The sequence below is a fragment of the Bubalus kerabau genome, chromosome 1, assembly GCF_029407905.1.
Source record: "Bubalus kerabau isolate K-KA32 ecotype Philippines breed swamp buffalo chromosome 1, PCC_UOA_SB_1v2, whole genome shotgun sequence".
Taxonomy (NCBI): Eukaryota; Metazoa; Chordata; class Mammalia; order Artiodactyla; family Bovidae; genus Bubalus; species Bubalus kerabau.
The window spans coordinates 123,491,287-123,517,647 of NC_073624.1; the positions used below are offsets into that span (position 1 = coordinate 123,491,287).

At 38.1% G+C, this 26,361-nt stretch overlaps 1 protein-coding gene and 1 pseudogene across 1 annotated transcript; both read left to right on the forward strand.

The window, feature by feature from the left end:
* The first annotated feature begins 1,165 nt into the window (after positions 1 to 1,165).
* Positions 1,166 to 2,101, forward strand: LOC129657461 (olfactory receptor 5L2-like). The gene has a single exon (XM_055587656.1). It carries the CDS (start codon positions 1,166 to 1,168, stop codon positions 2,099 to 2,101), a length of 936 nt encoding a protein of 311 aa, XP_055443631.1.
* A 16,749-nt stretch (positions 2,102 to 18,850) lies between these two features.
* Positions 18,851 to 19,775, forward strand: LOC129653846 (olfactory receptor 4C46-like; annotated as a pseudogene).
* Positions 19,776 to 26,361: the final 6,586 nt, after the last annotated feature.

Consider the following 26,361-nt stretch of genomic DNA (forward strand, 5'->3'; position numbering starts at 1 on the left):
AAGTCATTTTATTGTTACTTAGGATCAGGAGAGAGAATAAGTAAGCATGGTCTTACCCTTTGTTGGCATTTTCTACATATCAAAGGGTTTGAATATATCTCTCCTTTATTAAAAAAAAAGTAGGCAAATTTCTGAATGCACTTTTAAAGCAATTGGAGTAAAATATTGGTAAAAATATTTATGTTTCTTGGATAGTTTGAGAATTAAATATGACTATGACATGTATAGATATACTGTATTCTATCTTTGTGATCTGGTTTTCTATTTTTAACTTGCCATTTTCTTAGTCATTTTTCAGGTCATTGAAAGCTCTTCTGAAACCTGCATAATTTCCCATAACATACATGTAGCTCCACTTTTACCCTGCTCTTTGATATTTTGTTTCTAAGTTCCTATCATAAATAATAGTGCAATGCAGCAATAAGAACTTGTGTTAATTTAATATTCACAAATTTTATTTCTTGAATATATTAGAGTAGTGAATTCATTTGTCAAATAGGTATTAGAAGGCTTCAGTCAAAGTTCAGGAAGTTTAGACCTAAGTAACAATTCCTTGAACAATGACTAACATTGTATATGATAATTTAAAAATCACTAGGCTAATTGTATAGAAAAAACATGCTAAAAGAGAATATAAAATTCACTTTTCTATTTAAAGGGTAATAATAAAAACATGATGCTTGTGTGTTAATAATCTTAAATAAGCATACTTCTCATCATTTCATCAAAAGAAAGAAAGAAATTTCCTGTGTAGTATTAAAAAAAAATCCCCAGAGATCCGAGTATTTCAATAACTGATTAAAAAGTCTACAAATAAAAAAAGATTTAAATTTCAAATATGGCTAACTAAATAACATTTGATGCCTTCCTAATGATTCGGTTCCAAGCTGCAAATTGTGTAGATCTAGTTTAAATAAACGCATAGGTTTTCATGGATGTGAATTATTTCATGTGATCTGTGAATATAAATGTGAGCTCTGCTCTATGCATTTGTGGGCTACTATATCTGAACTTTTCCTAAGCTTCAAAATGTCAATGTTTTATTTCTTTGCTGAAAAAAGTTGACTATCTTATTTATTCTCATGTCCTTTTTAGTAGCTAATTGGGAGTGATCCAATGAAGAATAACTATTAATATTTTTCTGCAACCATGGTAAAGTGAGGACATGGATGAGGAAAACTGCACTGCTGTGACAGACTTCATCCTCCTTGGATTCTCAGATGCCCCTGAGCTCAGAGTCTTCCTCTTCCTGCTGTTTCTTTCCATCTATGGAGTCACAGTTTGGGGAAACCTGGACATGATTGCCCTGATTCAGGTCAGCTCTAGACTCCACACCCCCATGTACTTTTTCCTTAGCCACTTGTCCTTTGTGGATTTCTGTTACTCCATGATCACCACACCAAAGATGATAGCTAACATCTTAAAAGAAGACGAAGTTATTTCCTTCCTGGAACTCACTGTGCAATTCTACCTGTTTTGCACATCTGTGGTAACTGAAGTCATTCTGCTGGCAGTGATGGCCTATGACCGCTTTGTGGCCATTTGTGACCCACTGCTGTACATGGTCACCATGTCCCGAAATATCTGCATGGAGTTGGTGTCTTGTTGCTGTCTCAATGGTACTGTATGTTCTGTGATTCACTTGTGTTTAGCTCTTCAGATCCCATCCTACAGATCAAATGTGATCAACCATTTCTTTTGTGATATTCCCCCTCTGTTGTCTCTTGCTTGCTCTGATGTCACTGTGAATCAATTGGTGCTATACATTGTGGCCACTTTCAGTGAGATCATTACAAGCGTGATCATCCTTATCTCTTACCTGTTTTTTCTCATCACCATCCTGAGGATACACTCAGCAGAGGAAAGGTGCAAAGCCTTTTACACCTGTGCCTCCCACCTTGCTGCCATTGCTGTCTTACAGGGAACAATCCTTTTCATTTATTGCTGGCCCCACTCTGGCAACAGCATGGACATTGACAGAGTGGCCACAGTGTTCTACACTGTAGTGATCCCCATGCTGAACCCCCTGATCTATAGTCTGAGGAACAAAGATGTGAAAGAAGCTCTCAGAAAAGTGGTGAGCTCCAAAATATTTTCCTAGTGGGACTCTAAGTCCCAAATCAGAGGCTGGCAGAAGGGTGAAATGGTGGACTCAGTGTTGGAAGTGGAAGATCAGTCAAGAAGAGGGTACCTTGGAGTGAGTCTTTTTGACTCACTTATCCCTGACTCAATGGACATGAGTCTGAGCAAACTGCAAGAGATAGGGAAGGACAGGAAAGCCTGATGAGCTGCAACCCATGGAGACACAAGTATTGAACATGACTTAGTGACTGAAAAACAATCTTTGTACCTTGTCAACTTATAAGAATAGAATTGAACTTATTTCAAAATTTGCAGCCTACTTCTTTGCTTTGATCCACCTAAAATGTTTTAAGTAGGTTTGGGTAATGGGCTGTTAAGACACACATATTTAGTTTGCTGTAAAACTTTTATTATCTGACCCACCTCAGATTGTCAGGCATTAAATCCTGGAATTTGAGGACCCTTGCTTTATCAGATGCATGCATTGCAAATATTTCCTCCCACTCTGCTGCCTCTTCTCTCTGTTGATCATTTATTTTGCTGTGCAGAGGTTTTGACAAACACGTGGTGGCAATGGTGTGATGTGTTAACAATGTGGCACATCTCAGCTCACCTGGAGCTATCCTTGCTTTAGAGCTGTGAGTCATACACACCAGATAATTAATTTATTTTAGTTATCTTTCCTTATGAATAAGACTTCTTCCTTAGACAAACATTTCTGGTAAGATCATCTCTACTTCTCAAACCTAGAACCAACTGGTTCTAGATGTTTCAGCATTAAAGGCAAGAGGTCCCACATAACAGTGAGAACTCTTGATGGCTCTGTGTGTTCAGATATCCAAGGATTTAAGGATTAATCAGAAGGAAATCTTCCCAAGTCAATTCTTATTGTTATAAATTATTTATTGATTATAATTTTCAGAGTTTCTCAGGCTTGGTACTATTGATATTTTGTGTTGGATTTTTATTTTTATAGGGAGCTACCCTGTGCATGCTACCATGTATAGCAGCATCTCTGACCTCTGTCCAATCACTCTAGTACATTCACTATGACAATCAAAAACACCTCTAGATATTGTCAAATGTCCATGTGGGGGGAGGGGAGGTTCATAATCATCTGTAGTTGAGAAATATTGCCTTATTTCCTTGTAGATTTTCAGGTTCTTCTGTCTGAATTATGTCCAAATTAAACATTTAGTTTCTTATCTCCCAAATGATGCTATTGTATAGTTTAAACAATCTGTATTATTTTTGAATCTGGAATGCACTTTATCCTTGTAATTTCTTCCTTTTTTTTCTTTTTTCTCTTGTGAGTAAGCATTTGTTTTTCCCATGCTCTAAAATCTGATTTGGAGCTGAACCTTTTGATTCTTTGTCTCCAGAGGTTCATTTTATCCTTAATTTAGTTTTGTTTAAATACCTACCTCTGTTCCCTTGAACAATTCTTCCAAAAACTCACAGAATTAGAGAGACATGTACCTGAAAACCCTCAGAGACCCTCTGCTTCCCCACTCCCAGGAAACACTTGTTCAGGACACTACTACAAAGGAGCTCAGCTAAGCCAGGCCCCCTCTACAAAGCTTGCTAGAAAATATGCACTTCCTGTTCCTGATACTTAATGTTGACAGTGACTCTAAATTTCCCCCAAAAGACTTTTTCTCATGAAAGAATGAGAGAACCTAAGGTATCTTTGGAGATGGCAGTGGCAACCCACTTCAGTACTCTTGCCTGGAGAATCCCATGGATGGAGGAGTATGGTAGGCTGCCGTCCATGGGGTCGCTAAGAGTCGGACATGACTGGGCAACTTAACCTTCATTTTTCACTTTCATGCCCTGGAGAAGGAAATGACAACCTACTCTAGTATTCTTGCATGGAGAATCCCAGGGACAGAGGAGCCTGTTGGGTACTGTCTATGGGGTCACACAGAGTTGGACACGACTGACATGACTTAGCAGCAGCAGCAGCAGCAAGGTATCTTTTAGATACATTACATGGTAAAGAATATCCATAGTTTCTCAGACCTACAGACGGACCTGCTGGTGGAAAAGGCATCCCACCTTCCAGCCTCTGGAGGGCTCAGTTGTTTGGGGAAGAGGTTGAGACATGTCTCTCCACTCCTTGTGGCACAAGAGCCCTGGAGAAAACCACTTGCCTTATTCTTCAGAGGCCTCAAAGCAAGCAATTATAATTAATTATTGCTTCCTCATGTAATTCTATTTTCTTGGAAAAGCTGAAGAAACATTAACAGCGGCTTTAGAAACATTTATATATGAAAGTTAAAAGCTAAAGTGTCTTCTCCCCATGCTCCATAATCATTCCCATAGACTCCAAAAATGTTGGATAATAAAAAGTCACATCAAAATTTATCTTTGTTATTTAATAAATATTTATCTTTTTAAAGTATACTTCTAATTTTATTTTTTTAGATTTATTGAGGTATAATTGACAAAAACAAATTGTACAGATCTAAGGAGTATTATATATATATATATATATATATATATATATATATATATATATAGTGAAATAATCACAATCGAGATAATTAGTAAATTAGCAATTAGCAATTACTTTATGTCTTATAATTTTCTTTTATTTTTTTCTTCATGTTGAAAATAGTTAAATTCTACTCTCTTACCACATTTCAAATATAAAATGTACTGTTAATTGCAATTATATTGTTGTACATTTTAAAAATTTATTCATCTTTCATAACTGAAACTTTGTCCCCTTGACAAACATCTCTTCATTGTCCTCTCTTACAAGCCTCAACACTGTATGGGTACCCTTAAAATCTAAGAGGGTTTGTCATGTTGTGTTTTTACCACAATAAAATAAAAAAATAAATATAGGTACACTATTATTTTGATAAAGTAAATTTTATTGCATTTTATCAGTTTCTTGCTCCCCCCACCACTAATGCCACCTTTCTTGTCTAGAATCAAGTCTAGGTACCATATTGCATTAAGTCATCATGTCTTCCAAATCTCCTCTGGTCTGTGATGCTTCTTCAATTTTCTTTTTCTTGGGTCTTACAATTCTAAGGGATACTGGTGAGGTATCCTGTAGAATACTTTCAAATGTGGACTTTCCTAATGATTTTCTCACATTGGTTTGAGGGAAGGAATATCACAGAAGTAAAGCTTCTCTCATCACATCATGCCAGGGGATAAATGAGAACCACATTAAACCACTATGGTGATGGTCACCTTTTTCTTTTACTTTAGATAGTCAGGTAATATTAATCACATTTCTCTAAAGTTTTACAATGCAAGCTTTACAATGTAGTTGAGTTGATAACAATTATTTCTAGAGTGTTTTTCATTTTTAAATTATATAATTCATGTTTTATTCAAGAAATATGTGTTATTTCAATAATTCAATATCTAAAAGTAATTAATGGAGTGGATGTGGTGATGTAATAAAAGATGTTTAAAAGGGACTAGATCATTTTCCTAACTTAATATTTAAGCTTGTAAATATTTCTGCTTTAAGTCAATAAATCATGAAGAACTCTTCATTCTAATGCCATTTGATTAAAGTGAAAGTCTGGAAGAAGAGGGTTATGCATGGCATATTGTAGTCATTCAATTAATATTTGATAATGCTGACTTCTATAATTACATACTTTTGATAAGTGAAAAATAGCATTGGAGTGATGAAGAATCTGTGAGGAGTAACTTAAACAAATAAATTTTCATATGAAATGCCCTTGAAGCCAACCTGAAGGTGGCGGAGGAATAGGATGGGGAGACCACTTTCTCCCCCACAAATTCATCAAAAGAACATTTAAATGCTGAGTAAATTCCACAAAACAACTTCTGAATGTCATCAGAGGACATCAGGCACTCAAAAAAGCAGCCCATTGTCTTCGACAGGAAGTAGGAAAACATATAAAAGACAAAAAGAGAGACAAAAGAGGTAGGGATGGAGCTCCATCCCGGAAAGGGAGTCTTAAAAAGAGAGAAGTTTCCAAACACCAGGAAACACTCTCACTGCCGAATCTGTGGCAAGCCTTGGAACCACAGAGGGCAACATAACTGGGAGGAAAAATAAATAAATAAATAATTAAACCTCACAGATTACGTGCCCAAGGGTAACTCCCCCAGTGGAGAAGCAGGGCAGACGCCTGCACCCGCCACTAGAAAGTGGGAACTGGGCAGGGAGGTGAATGCCCTGAGGGCAATCTGAGGGAACTAACTTGGGTTAGCAAACCAGGCTGTGGGATAGCTACCATATGAAAAGCCCTAACCTAAGACACCACCAGGCCCGCTCACAGGACAAAGGACTGAACAGAGCTAGCCGGCTGCAGGCAGGCCCATCTCCCTCCAGTGACAGGCAGGCGAGTGCAGCCAGAGCTGGAAGGGGGCAATCACAGCCCCAGAGAGGCATTATCTACCAAACTGCAAGCAGGCTTCTTTGATAACTAAGACTTCTTGGGGTTCTGGACGGTCAACATCTTCCTGAGAAGGTGCGCAGGTTGTACACCCAGAAAACGAAATGGCATGGATGGGGGAGGCGATAAGTCACAGCGACTGTGCTCGCTAAACACCTCATCACCTGAGCTGCTCAGACCTGGGAAGGGCACAAAATGCAGGCCCAACAGAGCCTGCACTTCTGAGGACTACCTGAGTGCCTGAACCGAGCGGCTTAGACCTGGGAGGTGCATGCAGCCCAGGGCCAGCCTTGGATGGTTCCCAGCGGAGCAACCTAGAGCCTGAGCAGTGTGGGCAGGGAGGCACACGTGTCATGAGTGGGGACAGACCCAGTGTGGCTGAGACACTGCGAGCACATGCCAGTGTTATTTGTTTGCAACGTCCCTCCCTCCCCACAGCACGACTGAACAAGTGAGCCTAAAAAAGTGTCCACCACCACCCCCTTGTGTCAGGGCGGAAATCAGACATTGAAGAGACCAGCAAACAGAAGAAGCTAAAACAGAGGGAACCGCCTTGGAAGTGACAGGTGCAATAGATTAAAACCCTGTAGTTAGTACTGACTACATAGGAAGGGGCCTATAGATCTTGAGAAATATGAGCCGGACCAAGGAACTATCCAAAAATGAACTGACCCCACACTGCCCACAACAACACCAGAGAAAGTCCTAGATATATTCTTACTATTTTCCGTATCATTTTTTAATAGTTTTTAAATTTTAAGTCCTCTAAAAAGGAAATGGCAGCCCACTCCAGTATTCATGCCTGGAAAATCCCATGGACTGAGGAGCCTGGTGGGTTACAATTCATGGGGTCGCAAAGAATCGGACACGACTGAGCGACTTCTGTGTTCTGTGTATTACTCCTTTAATTTTCATCTTTATAACCTACTATTACTTTGCAAAAAAGAGACCCTATTTTTTAAAGCAAACTTCATATTAGAAGATGCTTACTCCTTGGAAGGAAAGTTATGACCAACCTAGATAGCATATTCAGAAGCAGAGACATTACTTTGCCAACAAAGGTTCTCCTAGTCAAGGCTATGGTTTTTCCTGTGGTCATGTATGGATGTGAGAGTTGGACTGTGAAGAAGGCTGAGCACTGAAGAATTGATGCTTTTGAACTGTGGTGTTGGAGAAGACTCTTGAGGGTCCCTTGGACTACAAGGAGATCCAACCAGTCCATTCTGAAGGAGATCAGCCCTGGGATTTCTTTGGAAGGAATGATGCTAAAGCTGAAATTCCAGTACTTTGGCCACCTCATGCGAAGAGCTGACTCATTGGAAAAGACTCTGATGCTGGGAGGGATTGGGGGCAAGAGGAGAAGGGGATGACAGAGGATGAGGTGGCTGGATGGCATCACTGAGTTGATGGATGTGAGTCTGGGTGAACTCTGGGAGTTGGTGATGGACAGGGAGGCCTGGCGTCCTGTGATTCATGGGGTCACAAAGAGTCAGACATGACTGAGCAACTGATCTGATCTGATATATAATTTTTGTAACTTTGTTTTTTTTTCCTTTTCTTTTCTTTAATATTGTATTTTTGAAAATCCAACCACTACTCTAGAGTTTTAATCTTTGCTTTTTTATATTTGTTTTCAATTTTGTACCTTTAAGAACCCAATCTTCAGTACCTGTTTTTACTTGGGAGTGAGATTATTGGCTTGACTGCTCTCTCCCCCTTTGGACTCTCCTTTTTCTCCACCAGTTTGCCTCTATCTCCTCCCTCCTCCTTCTCTTCTCTACCCAACTCTGTGAATCTCTGTGTGTTCTGGATGGTGGAGAACACTTAGGAAACTTATTACTGGCTGGATCTGTCTCTCTCCTTTTGAATCCCCCCTTTATCCTCCTGGCCACCTCTGTCTCCTTCCTCCTTCTTCTCTACTCTGTATAACTCCTTCAACATCTCTGAGCAGTCCAGACTGTGGATCACACATAAGGAAGTGATTACTGGCTAGCTCGCTCTCTCCTCTTTTGATTCCACCTTATCTCATTTGGGTCACCTCTAACTCCATCCTCCCTCTTCTCTTCTCCATGTAACTCTGTGAACTTCTCTGGGTGTCCCTCACTGTGGAGAAACTTTTCATCTTTAACATAGATGTTTTATCAATGGTGCTGTTTATATGGAGAAGTCTTGAGGCTACTGTAAAAATAAGACTGAAAACCAGAAGCAGGAGGCTTAAGTCCAAATCCTGAGAACACCAGAGAACTCCTGACTCCAGGGAACATTAATCGACAGGAGCTCATCAAATGCCTCCATACCTACACTGAAACCAAGCACCACCCAAAGGCCAACAAGTTCCAGAGCAAGACATACCACACAAATTCTCCAACATCACAGTAACACAGCCCTGAGCTTCAATATACAGGCTGCACAAAGTTACTCCAAACCCATTGACATCTCATAACTCTTTACTGGAGACTTCATTGCACTCCAGAGAGAAGAAATCCAGCTCCACCCACCAAACATGGACACAAGCTTCCCTAACCAGGAAACCTTGACAAGCCACCAGTACAACCCCACCCACAGCAAGGAAACTCCACAATAAAGAGAACTCCACAAACTGCCAGAATACAGAAAGGCCACCCCAAACACAGCAATAAAAACAGGATGAAGAGACAAAGGAATACCCAGCAGGTAAAGGAACAGAATAAATGCCCACCAAACCAAACAGAAGAGGAAGAGATAGGGAATCTACCTGATAAAGAATTCTGAAAAATGATAGTGAAAATGATCCAAAATCTTGAAATCAAAATGGAATTACAGATAAATAGCCTGGAGACAAGGATTGAGAAAAGGCAAAAAAGGTTTAACAAGGACCTAGAATAAATAAAAAAAAGAGTCAATGTATAATGAATAATGCAATGCAATGCAATGCTGCTAAGTAGCTTCAGTCGTGTCCGACTCTGTACGACCCCATAGACAGCAGCCCACCAGGCTCCCCCATCCCTGGGATTCTCCAGGCAAGAACACTGGAGTGGGTTGCCATTTCCTTCTCCAATGCATAAAAGTGAAAAGTGAAAGTGAAGTCACTCAGTCGTGTCTGACTCTTAGCGACCCCATGGATTGTAGCCTGCCAGGCTCCGCCATCCATGGGATTTTCCAGGCAAGAGTACTGGAGTGGGATGCCATTGCCTTCTCCGGAATAAAGTGATAAATGAGATCAAAAACACTCTGGAGGGAACAAATAGTAGAATAACAGAGGCAGAAGATAGGATTAGTGAAGTAGAAGATAGAATGGTAGAAATAAATGAATCAGAGAGGGAAAAAGAAAAACGAATTAAAAGAAACGAGGAAAATCTCAGAGACCTCCAGGACAATGTTAAATGCCCCAATATTCGAATCATAGGAGTCCCAGAAGAAGACAAAAAGAAAGACCATGAGAAAATACTTAAGGAGATAATAGTTGAAAACTTCCCTAAAATGGGGAAGGAAATAATCACCCAAGTCCAAGAAAACCAGAGTCCCAAACAGGATAAACCCAAGGTGAAACACCCCAAGACACATATTAATCAAATTAACAAAGATAAAACACAAAGAACAAATATTAAAAGCAGCAAGGGATAAACAACAAATGACACACAAAGGGATTCCCATAAGGATAACAGTTGATCTTTCAATAGAAACTCTTCAGGCCCTAAGGGAATGGCAAGACATACTTAAAGTGATTAAAGAAAATAACCTACAGCCCAGATTACTGTACCCAGTAAGGCTCTATTTCAAATATGAAGGAGAAATCAAAAGCTTTACAGACAAGCAAAAGCTGAGAGAATTCATCACCACCAAACCAGCTCTCCAACAAATGCTAAAGAATCTTCTCTAGACAGGAAACACAAAAAGGGTGTTATAAACTCAAACCCCAAAGAATAAAGTAAATGGCAATGGGATCATACTTATCAATAATTACCTTAAATGTAAATGGGTTGAATGCCCCAACCAAAAGACAAAGTCTGGCTGAATGGATACAAAAACAAGACCCAGGGGACACATACAGACTGAAAGTGAAGGGCTGGAAAAAGATATTCCAAGCAAATAGAGACAAAAAGAAAGCAGGAGTAGCAATACTCATATCAGATAAAATAGACTTTAAAACAAAGGCTGTGAAAAGAGACAAAGAAGGACACTACATAATGATTAAAGGATCAATCCAAGAAGAAGATATAATAATTATAAATATATATGCACCTAACATAAGAGCACCACAATATGTAAGACAAATGCTAACAAGTATGAAAGGGGAAATTAACAATAACACAATAATAGTGGGAGACTCTAATACCTCACTCACACCTATGGATAGATCAACTAAACAGAAAATTAACAAGGAAATACAAACTTTAAATGATACAGTAGACCAGCTAGACCTAATTGATATGTATAGGACATTTCACCCCAAAACAATGAATTTAACCTTTTTCTTAAGCGCACATGGAACCTTCTCCAGGATAGATCACATCCTGGGCCATGAATCTAGCCTTGGTAAATTCAAAAAAATTGAAATCATTCCAAGCATCTTTTCTGACCACAATGCAGTAAGATTAGATGTCAATTACAGGAGAAAAGCTATTAAAAATTCCAACATATGGGGACTGAAAAACACGCTGCTGAATAACCAACAAATCACAGAAGAATTTGAAAAAGAGATCAAAATATGCATAGAAACAAATGTAAATGAAAGCACAACAACCCAAAACCTGTGGGACACTGTAAAAGCAGTGCTAAGGGGAAGGTTCATAGCAATACAGGCATACCTCAAGAAACAAGAAAAACGTCAAATAAATAACCTAACTCTACACCTAAAGCAAGTAGAAGAGGAAGAAATGAAGAACAGCAGGGTTAGTAGATGGAAAGAAATCTTAAAAACTAGGGCATAAATACATGCAAAAGAACCAAAAGAGACCATGGCAAAAATCAACAAAGCCAAAAGCTGGTTCTTTGATAGGATAAATAACATTGACAAACCATTAGCCAGATAGCCAGACTCATCAAGAAACAAAGGGGGAAAAATCAAATCAATAAAATTAGAAATGAAAATGGAGAGATCACAACAGACAACACAGAAACACAAAGGATCATAAGAGTACTATCAGCAATTATATGCCAATAAAATGGACAACTTGGAAGAAATGGACAAATTCTTAGAAAAGTACAACTTTCCAGGAAGTTGAATCAGGAAGAAACAGAAAATCTTAACAGACCCATCAAAAGCACAGAAATTGAAACTGTAATCAGAAATATTCCAGCAAACAAAAGCCCAGGTCCAGACAGCTTCATCACTGAATTCTACCAACAATTTAGAGAAGAGCTACCACCTATCCTACTCAAACTCTTCCAGAAAATTGCAGAGGAAGGTAAACTTCCAAACTCATTCTATGAGGCCACCATCACACTAATACCAAAACCTAACAAAGATGCCACAAGAAAAGAAAACTACAGGCCAATATCACTGATGAACATAGATGCAAAAATCCTTAACAAAATTCTAGCAATCAGAATCCAACAACACATTAAAGAGATTATACACCATGACCAAGTGGGCTTTATCCCAGGGATGCAAGGATTCTTCAATAGCCATAAATCAATCAAAGTAATACACCACATTAACAAATGGGGAACACATGTATACCTGTGGCAGATTCATTTTGATATATGGCAAAACCAATACAATCTTGTAAAGTTAAAAAAATAAAAATAAAAAAATATATAAAAAAATAAAAATAAAAGCCATATGATTATCTCAATAGATGCAGAGAAGGCCTTTGACAAAATCCAACATCCGTTTATGATAAAAACTCTGCAGAAAGCAGGAACAGAAGGAAAATGCCTCAACATAATAAAAGCTATATATGACAAACCCACAGCAAACATTATCCTCAATGTCAAAAATTTAAAACATTTTCCCTAAAGTCAGGAACAAGACAAGGTTGCCCACTTTCACCACTACTATTCAACAAGGTTTTGTAAGTTTTGGCCACAGCAATCAGAGCAGAAAAAGAAATAAAAGGGATCCAAATTGGAAAAGAAGTAAAACTCTCACTGTTTGCAGATGGCATGATCCTCTACATAGAAAACCCTAAAGACTCCACCAGAAAATTACTAGAGCTGATCAATGAATATAGTAAAGTTGCAGGATATAAAATCAACACACAAAACTCCCTTGCATTCCTATACACTAACAACGAGAAAATAGAAAGAGAAATTAAGGAACAATTCCACTCACCATTGCAAAGAAAATAATAACACACTTAGGAATATATCTACCTAAAGAAACTAAAGAACTATGTATAGAAAACTATAAAACACTGGTGAAAGAAATCAAAGAGGACACTAATAGATGGAGAAATATACCATATTCATGGATCAGAAGAATCAATATAGTGAAAATGAGTATACTACCCAAAGCAATTTATAGGTTCAGTGCAATCCCTATCAAGCTACCAATCATATTTTTCACAAAGCTAGAACAAATAACTTCACAATTTGTATGTAAATACAAAGAACCTCAAATAGCCAAAGCAATCTTGAGAAAGAAGAATGGAACTGGAGGAATCAACCTGCCTGACTGCAGGCTCTACTACAAAGCCACATTCATCAAGACAGTATGGTACTGGCACAAACACAGAAATATAGATCAATGGAACAAAATAGAAAGCCCAGAGATAAATCCACACACCTATGGACACCTTATCTTTGACAAAGGAGGCAAGAATATACAATGGAGAAAAGACAATCTCTTTAACAAGTGGTGCTGGGAAAACTGGTCAACCACTTATAAAGGAATGAAACTGAACACTTTCTAACACCATACACAAAAATAAACTCAAAATGGATTGAAGATCTAAATGTAAGACTAGAAACTATAAAACTCCTAGAGGAGAACATAGGCAAAACACTCTCTGACATACATCACAGCAGGATCGTCTATGACCCACTTCCCAGAATATTGGAAATAAAAGCAAAAATAAACAAATGGGACCTAATTAAAATAAAAGCTTCTGCACAACAAAGGAAACTATAAGCCAGGTGAAAAGACAGCCTTCAGAATGGGAGAAAATAATAGTAAATGAAGCAACTGACAAATAACTAATCTCAAAAATATACAAGCAACTCCTGCAGCTGAATTCCAGAAAAATAAACAACCCAATCAAAAAATGGGTCAAAGAACTAAACAGACATTTCTCCAAAGAAGACGTACAGATGGCTAACAAACACATGAAAAGATGCTCAGCATCACTCATTATCAGAGAAATGCAAATCAAAACCACTATGAGGTACAATTTCATGCCAGTCAGAATGGCTGCGATCCAAGTCTACAAGCAGTAAATGCTGGAGAGGGTGTAGAGAAAAGGGAACCCTCTTACACTGTTGGTGGGAATGCAAACTAGTACAGCCACTATGGAGAACAGTGTGGAGATTCCTTAAAAAACTGGTAATAGAACTGCCTTATGATGGACAGGGAGGCCTGGCATGCTGCAATTCATGAGGTCACAAAGATTTGGACACGACTGAGTGACTGAACTGAACTCATGACCCAGCAATCCCACTACTGGGCATACACACCAAGGAAACCAGAATTGAAAGAGACACGTGTATCCCAGTGTTCATAGCAGCACTATTTATAATAGCCAGGACATGGAAGAAACCTAGATATCCATCAGCAGATGAATGGATAAGAAAGCTGTGGTACATATACACAATGGAGTACTACTCAGCCTTAAAAAGAATAAATCTGAATCAGTTCTAATGAGGTGGATGAAACTGGAGCCTATTATACAGAATGAAGTAAGCCAGAAAGAAAAACACAAATACAGTATACTAATGCATATATATGGAATTTAAAAGATGGTAATGATAACCTTGTATGCGAGACAGCAAAAGATACACATGTGTAGAACAGTCTTTTGGACTCTGTGGGAAAGGGAGAGGATGGGATGATTTGGGAGAATGGCATTGAAACATGTATAATATCATATATGAAACAAATTGCCAGTCCAAGTTCAATGCATGATACTGGTTGCTTGGGACTGATGCACTGGGATGACCCAGAGGGATGGTACAAGGAGGGAGGTAGGAGGGGGGTTCAGGATGGGGAACACGTGTACACCAGTGGCGGATTCATGTTGATGTATGGCAAAACCCAATTAGCCTCCAATTAAAATAAATAAATCTAAAAATAATAATAAAACAACAAAGCCCACAGATTGGAGGAAAATATTTGCAAATAACACAGCTAACAAAGGATTAGATTCCCAGATTTACAAACCTCATTCAGCTCAATTAAAAAAAAAAAGAGCAGATCTAAATAGACATTTCATCAATGTAAACATACAGATGCCATGAGGCACATGACAAGATGCACACATTTCTAAGTATCACAGAAATGCAAATTAAAATTACAGTGAGACATCAACTCACCTGTCAGAATGACCATCATCAAAAAAATCTACAACCAGTAAATACTGGAAAGGGTGTGGAGAAAAAAGAACGCTCCAACACTGTGGAAGGGAACGTAAATTGATACAACCAGTACAGAGAACAATATGGATTTTTATTAAATAAAACTAAAAATAAAGCCACCATACGACCTAGAAATCCTACTCCTGGATATATATCTGGAAAAAACATGTTTCATAAGGATACATGCACTCCAGTGTTCACTGCAGTGCTGTTTACAATAGTCAATACAAAGAAGCAATTAATTGTCCATCAATAGAAATATGGATAAGGAAGATATAGTATATATATATATATATATATATATATATATATATATATATATAATGGAAGTTTTCTCTCTGACATGATCTCACAGGGTAACTACATCACAGATATTACTGTAATGAATTACACCATCCTTGTTATTTATACAACAGTCAGCATACTTAGGGAGAAGGCAATGGCACCCAACTCCAGTACTCTTGCCTGGAAAATCCCATGGATGGCGGAGCCTGGTAGGCTGTAGTCCATGGGGTCGCTAAGAGTCAGACACAACTGAGTGACTTCCCTTTCACTTTTCACTTTCATGCATTGGAGAAGGAAATGGCAACCTACTCCAGTGTTCTTGCCTGGAGAATCCCAGGGACGGGGGAGCCTGGTGGGCTGCCATCTATGGGGTCGCACAGAGTTGGACACGACTGAAGTGACTTAGCAGCAGCAGCAGCAGCAGCATACTTAGAAAGCCAGGTTCAGACAGAGAAAGGACACTCACATATTTTGGCTGCAAGTGCAGGGAACACAATTCCCCACTCAAAATGAGTGTTTCCCAACCATATCTCCAGAGAACACCTGTTTCTAAGACAAAATCTTTCCATCAAAGCAGATAATTAATTCCTGGGAGAGAAAATTGCTGCTATAGACCAGGTCCTAGAACCTATATGGCAAACTTGGTAAATAGCCACACATGCAATTGAAAATGTCTTTTCTTGTTTACATTTTCCAGAGAAATATTTGTCAAGAGTGGAAAGACTCATTTGAATATATTTCCTCCACACATTCTGCCTCCTAGCTTTTGGATCAGACCATTCATGGAAGATCATTTTACCTTGGTATTTTAAGTGAATTTATTCTAAATTCAAGTCCCAGATTTTCTGTGAAAGCTTTTTCAGTCTTTAAGCTAGAAGAAAAGATTTAGACCTATCCAAAGACTTACTTATTTTCTATTGACTTGATATTGAATTATCTGAATAGCCTCTTTCTGAGTGTGTCATATTATTCCTATTGAAAGTTTCTTATCCAAAGAGGAGGTCAATTTTAAAATGGAATTAGTTCTGAACACCCTCAAATATCATTAATATCATCTAAGACCAGAAGGTAAGTTTTTCAACAGTTCTGTTAGTAAATTAGAAAAGGTTGTTTTTTTCCATATATAGTAATTGTTATATTTTAATACTTTTCAAATACAATAGTAAAACCTTTTATATTCACCACCTTTCTTCAAAAGATATTTGGTAAATTTCATAAACCTAATTTGACAGAAGAAAATACTAGTCTCACTGGGATTAAGAAATTTGTTAAGACCCTTTTCTCTAACATCAGATATACTTATTTTGTCTCAGACAATTATTTTAATAATTAAGACTACTCATGAGTATGAAAATAAAACAAATGAATTTCACACACAAAAAGATATCAATGTAAATATTAGATGATATGAACCATCACTTGTTTAGTTCAAACATGCATATGAAGAACTTCCTGGGAGCAAATGCTGAACATAATATGGATCTCTGTGACTTCTTTAAATGTAAAATTGGAGATGATTCTTCCTTAGTCTATTGTATGGTCAAATGTTTAGATATATCATTTCCAAAAATATAGATTTCTCCTACTCCAGAGTGCATAAATAGCCATATAAGTGAGGAAGGTCCTCTGTGTGTCCCAACAATGTGGTGTTTGCATTCATAGATCTCTTCAATCAGTTCTCATGATGGCCTGGGAGGTGAGGTGGATTATACTTCTCACTTGATACTGAAAAACAAAAATGTAAGATGCCAAGAAATGCACCTCAGATCAACAAGTAGCAAGAGGGAAAAGGCAAGATTCTAATCTGGACCTTCAGATTCCCAAATCAATATGCTCTCCCAATGGGATTGTCATTTTCAAAGTCATTTACAACATTTTGCAGAAGAGTGTGAGTTCATGCTTTATAGGGAAATTTTCGATGGAAGAAGTGTGGGTAGGAAAAAAAAAGATAAAATGGACCTTTGATGAAAGCAGTACCATATAGTTATTAATATTGGTGGATTTCAGTAAATTGTACTGTGTGTGTACATCTCTGATCTTTGTATAGGTTGATTAAATTTATATATAAAGCTGCCTCTGAAGTAAGATAAAGATAAATATGACTATATTGGTTTCATTTTTTAAAGTTTACTAATTTAGCATTGTTTATTGTAATAATTTTATAGGTTATGGTTTAAAAATTTGGAACAAAAAAAAATAAAAGTGTAATTTAAACTAATCTTAACTCTGTCCTTTGTAGCTGCCTGAGTTTACGTAGAATTCTTAACTTCTCTAAGCTTCTACTTCCTAATGTGTAAAATAAGTATAAAAATGATAGTAGTAAACACGTTTTTAATGAAGCTTAAATAATGAAGTATCTTCAGTTCAGTTCACTTCAGTTTCTCAGTCATGTCTGACTCTTTGTGACTCCCTGGACTGCAGCACGTCAGGCCTCTCTGTCCATCACCAACTGCAGGAGTTTACTCAAACTCATGTCCATTGAGTCGGTGATGCCATCCAACCATCTCAACTTCTATCTTCCCCTTCTCCTCTAGCCTTCAATCTTTCAAAGCATCAGGGTCTTTTCAAATGAGTCAGCTCTTCACATCAGGTGGCCAAAGCATTGGATGGCCTCTTAGAGCACATAAATGTTCAGCAAGTTTTAGCTAATAGTATTATTACTACTATATTTTTACTATTATATACTAAGATTCCTTCTCATATGCTATGTGAAAGAAATATACATAGACTGTAATCATGCTGTGCATATAACAATTGATCATTAAAGTATATGTATCAATTATTTTAATGTTATTGGATTTAGGAAACATGTTTATTTTATTGGGCTCCCTAGTGGCCCAGCTAGTAAATAATCCACTTGCAATGCGGGAGACCTGGGTTTGATCCCTGGGTTGGGAAGATGCCTTGGAGGAGGGAATGGCTACCCACTCCAGTATTCTGGCACAGTAGCTTCTTTACCTTTTCATTATTTTCCCATTTCCAAAGCTCTGTTACACTTTATGTGAAATATTATAGTCTGATACTAATGTTGTTCTGTCTTCCCTCCCCTTACTAAACATCATCGCACTTCATACAAGTCAGAAAAAGATCATTTTTGGAATTAAATCCAACACACCCTCTCTCTCTCACATCCCTCTTCATCCTTACTCTCACATTTTCATTTAACTTACATGGTTTCTCATTTCCTAAGAATAAAGGGAAAACCCCGTGGTTTTGCATTCACACCCTTTACATCCATATTCTACCTTTCATCTCAGGTTTGGCTGCCACTGTATGTGGGACCTATTGATTCATATTGGGCTTGCATCATCTCACATGAGTATATGTGCACAGAAATCCTCCCACCTTTGTGTTCAGAGTCCCTCATGTCTCTAACTCTAAGCATTTTCTCTCCTCAGGGGAGTATGTAAGTTATCTTTAACAGATCAGAAATATTTTTCCTATGTCAAGAAAAGAACTCAAAAATTCAGAACTCCATATAACCTGGGCATTTATTTTTTATTACATGGAGAGGCTTAGTAAAATCAAGGTTGAGGTGCTGAAAAGTAACTTTTTTTTTTCCAGGTAACATAATGAACCATAATACAAAATAAATGGAGAATAGGAGCAACGTGACAGAGTTTGTTCTCTTGGGGCTCACACAGAATCCAAAGTTGCAGAAGATCATATTTGTTTTGTTTTTGGTCTTCTACATCATCTCTGTGGTAGGAAATTTGTTCATCATGGTTACCATTATAGTCAGTCCATTACTGGGATCTCCCATGTACTTTTTTCTGGCTTATCTCTTCCTTATTGATGCTTGCTACTCCTCTGTGAATACCCTAAACTGATCGTCGATTCCCTCCGTGAAAGGAATACCATCCTCTTCAATGGATGCATGATGCAAATCTTTGGGGAACATTTCTTCGGAAGTGCTGAGGCCATCCTGCTCACTGTGATGGCCTATGACCGCTATGTGGCCATCATGAACTGGAGGGTGTGTTGGCTGCCAATTGGAGTAGCACGGGCGGGAGGCTTTCTTCATGGAATCATACAGATCTTTTTCATCTTCAGATTACCCTTCTGTGGCCCTAATGTCATAGACCACTTTTTGTGTGATCTGAACCCTTTGCTAAATCTTGCCTGCACTGATACTCACACTCTAGGACTATTTGTTGCTGCCAACAGTGGTTTCATTTGTCTTATAAACTTCATCCTCTTGATGGGCTCCTATGTGGTCATTCTGCACTCCCTAAGGAACCACAGTTTGGAGGCAAGGTGCAAGGCCCTCTCCACTGTGTCTCCCACATCACAGTTGTCACCATGCTCCTTGTGCCCTGCATTTTTGTATATCTGAGACCACCAGTTTCTTTACCAATTGATAAAGCAGTGGCTGTATTCTACACTATGATAACTCCCATGTTAAATCCATTCATCTATACCTTGAGAAATGCCCAGATGAAAAATGCCATTAGGAATTTGTGTAATAGAAAATGTATTTCAGGTGATAGACAAGAGGTACACAGAGACCAGCATTGATTCTCCTGGTGCAAAATTCAGAAGGACATTGTTGAGACTTTCAGCAAAGAAGACCTTTGAGATAAAGGGGGGAAAATAGCCACTATAAATCATAGATTCCACAATGGGGAGAAGAAATGATGCATGAAATGTGAGACAAAGTGGCAGGAGACTACTTTTTAATGTTTGGAACATTCTGAGAAAACTAAGACTTAGTTTTTCTAGCTTTATCTATCTATATGCCTTAATAAATTCATTCTAATAAAACAAAAAATAAATACACTGATATAGAACTGATATCAAACTGATATTGCTGTAACCATCCAAATAAGTAGGCATTGCTATTATCCTCATTTTATAGGTGATGAAATAAATAGAATGGGAAAATTCCAAAACGGAAATATTGAAGAACCATATTTTTAGCTGCTGTCTCAGACCATGTTCTTAACTGCAGAAATATGCTGTCAGACAATAATACAAAGGTAACATAATTATGTTGTTCAGTTGCTAAATCATTTCTGACTCTTTGAGACCCCATAGACTGCAGCACCCCAGACTCCTCTGTCCTCCACTCTCTCTTAGAGTTTGCTCAGACTCATGTCTGTTGAGTTGGTGATGCTATCCTATGATCTCATCGGCCTCCCCTTCTCCTTTTGCCTTCAATCTTTTGCAGCATGAGGATCTTATCCAATAAGTCAGCTCTTTCTATCAAGTGGCCAAAATATTGGAACTTCAGCTTCAGCATTAGTCCTTCCAATGAAGAGTCAGGGCTGATTTCCTTGAGGAAAGACTGGTTGGATCTCCTTGCAGTCCTAGGGACTCTCAAGAGTCTTCCACAGCACCACAGTTTGAAAGCATCAAGTCTTCTGTGCTCAGACTTCTTTATAGTCAAAATATCACATGCACATATGACTATTGGAAAAACATGATGATACCACTTACCATTTATTGAGACAGGGACTGTGCTGAAATTGTATATACGGTGTGTGCTAAGTCGCTTTAGTCATGTCCGACTCTTTTTGACCCTGTGGACTGTAGCCCATCGGGATCCTCTGTCTATATATATATATATATATATATATATATATATGTATATATGGTATGTGATATGTAACACCATGGTATATAACTCCCCTCTAGGTCATCACAGAGCACCAAGCTGAGCTCCCTGTGCTGTACAGCAGCTTTCCTCTAACTATTTTACACATGATATTTTCAATGCTATTCTCTCAGTTCATCCAGACCCTCTTTCCTCCACTGTGCCCACAAATCAGTTCTCAACATCTGCACCTCTAGTCCTACCTTACACATAGGTTCATCTTTGCCTTTTTTCTAGATTCCATGCATATGCATTAATATATGATAAGCAATGAAACATTTAAACTCTAAGGGGAATTCAAGGAATGTTGTACAATATTCCAAATTTTCTTAATGCATTAAAAATCACTTTGTATTGCTCATGTTACAATCTTATCCTGAAAACCCATCAAAAAGAGTGAAGATCCATGGAAAAGAATGATCTAATATCAGACAGGAATTTCAATTTATTAAACAAATTGTCATACTCTGTAAAGTATTTACCTACTTGCTAATAATATCTTCAAGTCACAATGTCTGATTTATGATAAATGTTAGATGAATAAATGTAAGTATAAGGGAAGATGAATAAATTCAATAAAATATTGGGCAAAATGTAATATTGCAGACTAGGAATTTTTTTCTACCTTTACCTGTTTCAGACTCTGGCAAGTTATCTAGGTATATGTCTTTTGAAAACTAGGATGTGGTTTTATTCCTGCATAAACTAGGAATAAGGAATAAATTGAAAATAAACTCATTATCTTTTGAACAAAATACTCTACCAGTCCTAAGCATGATATCATCATTCTGTTTTTCCCTATATTTCTCTGTCAATATGTTTTCAATATTTATTATTTTATATTGATTATTTCATATTTATTGGTTTTTATATTTTGATTTAAAAATCAAAACATATTTCCTGCATTTCCTTTTTGGTAAAATTTCATTATAAAAATATATTTTTTGTTTTTTAATTTTTATTTATTTTTTAAATTTTTTATATTACTTTATTTTTTTATTATTATTATTATTATTTTTACTTTACAATATTGCTTTGGTTTTGCCATACATCAACATGTATCCACCACGGGTGTACACGTGTTTTGTTTTGAATTTGTAGCCCCATTTACACAAAAAGCAACCCTAGCATAAGTATATTCCATTCATTTCACCCACCCTACATTCATTAAACAACACATATTTTTCAGCCCAAGGAATGTATCAAATAGTGACAGTTGCTGGGGCTTCAGCATGAATAAAGAAAAACCTGAATGATGTCTCCACAGACCTTAGATTCATAGATTCTCAGAAGAGAGCAAAAAATTACAACACAGTACTATAAACAGTAAGATAATGGAAACAAGGGTACTTACTCTGAAAGCACTTTTGAGGAACACAGAACAAAGACCTGGGGGTTCAGAAAACACTCCAAGGTGAAAAGACATCAGAAATGGGACTCAAAGAATCAGAGGCATGAATAGACATCAGATGGAGCAAGAATGTTTTAGGAGAGGAAATATGTAACAAAGTCCAGAAGGTGAAGTGTGTACACAGACTCCTCATAAATGTCACATAGCTGTGGTTACTAAACTCCTGGTTCAACAACTATTTATTGAATATGCACTACACTCCAGGAAGCATGCTAGACACTTAGTTTCTAAAGGGTAAATAGCAAGATAGGGAGCTGATGCATCCAACTTTGTGAAGAGTTGGACTTGACTGAGCAACTGAACTGAATTGAAGCTGGAGTGATAGGGACAGAAAAAACCGGGACGGGGCTCATAATTGTGTTAAGGCTTAAAACTAAGTACTGTGTGCTGTGCTGAGTCACTCAGTCATGTCTGACTCTTTGTGACCCATGGAATCTAGCCCTCCAAGCTCCTCTGTCCATGGGTATTCTCCAGGCAAGAATACTGGAGTGGGTTGCCATGATATTAAAAGATTTTTATTTTTCATATTGAAGTATAGATAATTTCTGACATTGTGGGTTCCAGGTGTACAGTGGAGTGATTTCAGTTATATAAATATTTTTTCAGATTCTTTTTGGAAGGTATTTTAAGCTAGCACATGATGCAGTTAGATTTAAAATTTTAGAATAATAACTTTGGTTATAGTGAAAACATTTTAGTTACTCAGTCATGTCCAACTCTTTGTGATCCCATGGAGTGTAGTCCATCAGTCTCCTCTGTTATTTGGATTCTCCTGGCAAGAATACTGGAGTGGGTTTTCATTCCCTTCTCCAGGTCATCTTCCTAAACCAGGGATCAAATCCGGGTCTCCTGCGCTGCAGACAGATTCTTTGCCATCTGAGCCACCGGGGAAGGTGTTTGGTTATAGTAAAGAAATTAAATTGAAGAGCACAAGTAGCAGAATGGTAGGGAAGCTACTGTAATGATTTGGACGTGAAATGATGGAGGTGTGACTTCCAGTGGTGCCAGTGATGGTGAAGAATGTTGTAGACCCTCTGCATCTGGTCAGACCTCATTCACTGCACAGGTACACCTAGAACACAGCTGCTGTTTGCCTGGGCTGCTAAAAGCTCACGGCCCCATTTTTTCTGGACAGCTGCAAGAGAGATAATTGGAACTGCCTCACTGGAGATTATACTCACCATCCAAGGGGCCAGGAGTTAATAATGAATGACAGAAGCAGCAATGAAAAGGCTGATCCCCTTGATGTATTGTGGAACCAGTACTGCAGGACAACATATATTCCAGGGCTCCAGGGCTCTAGGCTAAAGCTAAGCTTTCATGAAAATTTCATCTCAGTGTCTTCATCTTGGGGAACCCAAACTAAAACTGAGAGATAGAGAAGAGTCAAAGCAATACTTAGGAATTATAAACAGCAAAGAAAAAAAAAAAAAACATAGGATGAAGGTATGAGAAGAGTCATGAATAAATTTCAGATTCCAGCTTAGATCACCAAAGGTTTGAGGAAACTTAAAAGAAGAAACAAGGATAAGGTGAGTGTTCTTTGCCAGTGAAGTGATGTCTCCAACCCCAGAAGACAAGGCTATACCTCCTGTCTATAGAATTAACCCTCCCTTGGCTGGAGAAACTGCAATGGCCTCCCCTGCATCAGCTGCCATGAAAGACCATGCTGATTCTCCTGAGGACCCACCTCAGCTCCCCTCATTGTTTCTGATTCTGTAACTTGTCTCAGGCCCCAGCAGGCATCTGAAAGCAAGGTACAGACAGTGACATTGGAGGAGGTGCACTACACTCCAAAAGAGCTACTTGAGTTTTCTAATTTGCACAGACAGAAATACAAGGAATATATGTGGGAATAGAAATAACCAGTATGGGACAATTATAGAAGGAAATAAACTTTGATCAGACCTAACTGCTGATTGAGGTGTGCTTACCAAGCAGAGATTTTACTCTTCATGTTGCAGCTGGAGGGAAGTAAAGAAAAGCTCTAAACCTTTGTGATATAAATCTAGTGAATGTATATGGAACTTGAGAGAGGTAGAAAAATCATCAAATTTGATCAGGCATAATTTATTGATATGGGCTCATTAAACAGATATCTCCATTTAATGTTGCAACTGGATGAGGTAAGAAAGCCTCGAATAGTTTGTGGTGGCTAATACATGAACAAAATAATGGTCCATTGTGAGTTCTGTAGAAATGCCCCCTCCACTTTGGTTTAATGTAGCAGAAGTGATTAAAAGGTAGGTAGACAAAAAAGATCTTCATGACCCAGATAATCATGATGAGATGATCACTCACCTAGAGCCAGACATCCTGGAATGCAAAGCCAAGTGGGCCTTAGGAAGCATCACTACAAAGCTAGTGGAGGTGATAGAATTTCAGTTGAGCTATTTCAAATCCTAAAAGATGATGCCATGAAAGTGCTGCACTTAATATGCCAGCAAATTTGGAAAACTCAGCAGTGGCCACAGGACTGGAAAAGGTCAGTTTTCATTCCAATCCCAAAGAAAGGCAATGCCAAAGAATGCTCAAACTACCGCAAAATTGCAATTATCACACACACTAGTAAGGCAATGCTCACAATTCTCCAAGCCAGGTTTCAACAATATGAGAATTGTGAACTTCCAGATGTTAAAACTGGATTTATAAAAGGCAGAGGAACCAGAGATCAAATTGCCAACATCCGTTGGGTTATAGAAAAAGCAAAGAGTTCCAGAAAACCATCTATTTCTGCTTTATGAACTATGCCAAACCTTTGACTGTGTGGATCACCACAACTGTGGAAAATTCTAAAGGAGATGGGAATACCAGACCACCTGACATGCCTCTTGAGAAATCTGTATGCAGATCAGGAAGCAATAGTTAGAACAGGACGTGGAACAACAGACTGGTTCCAAATAGGAAAAGGAGTACGTCAAGGCTGTATATTGCCACCCTGTTTATTTTACTTATATGCAGAATACATCATGAGAAACACTTGCTTGATGAAGCACAAGCTGGAATCAAGATTGTCAGGAGAAATATCAATTACCTCAGATATGCAAATGAGACCACCCTTATGGCAGAAAGTAAAGAAGAACTAAAGAGCCTCTTAATGAAAGTGAAAAAAGAAGGTGGAAAAAGTTGGCTTAAAGGTCAATATTCAGAAAACTAAGATCATAGCATCTGGTTCCATCAGTTCATGGCAAATAGATGGGGAAACAGTGGAAACAGTGGCTCACTTTATTTTTTTTTGGACTCCAAATTCACTGTATATTGTGACTGCGGCCATGAAATAAAAAAGACACATACTCCTTGGAAGGAAAGTTATTACCAACCTAAACAGCATATTAAAAAGCATAGACATTAGTTTGCCAACAAAGGTCCGTCTAGTCCAGGCTATGGTTTTTCCAGTAATCATATATGGATGTGAGAGTTGGACTATAAAAAAGGCTGAGCGCTGAAGAATTGATGCTTTTGAACTGTGGTTTTGGAGAAGACTACTGAGAGTCCCTTGAACTGCAAGAAGATCTAACCAGTCCATCCTAAAGGAAATCAGTCCTGAATATTCATGAGAGGGACTGATGTTGAAGCTGAAACTCCAATATTTTGTTTTTGGCCACCTGACGCTAAGACCTGACTTATTTGAATAGACGCCAATGCTGGGAAAGATTGAAGGTGAGAAGAGAAGTGGAGAGCAGAGAATGAGATGGTTAGATGGCATCACTGACTCAATGGACATGAGTTTGGGTAAACTCAAAGAGTTGGTGATGGACAGGGAAGCCTGGTGTGTTGCGGTCCATGGGGTCACAAAGAGTTGGACACGACTGAGCAACTGAACTGAACTGAACTTTCCTGAAATTGAAATATTAGAATGGATTTGTTATTAAAAATCTACTAAGCCTCCCTGAAAGGGTCCCAAATGTTCACCATTCATCACAACCATGAGAAATAAATTTGAAGAGGATGCTTCAGTATCCTTGAAAAGCTGAGAAACCTATTTTGTAAAGCCCAGGTCTCTAATGAAAACTGGTTGCTGGTTTGTGAAATGTAAATGTGTTAAGAGTGATTTGATCCTAGGGAGCGGCCAGTAGTCAAGTGATGGCACTTAAACT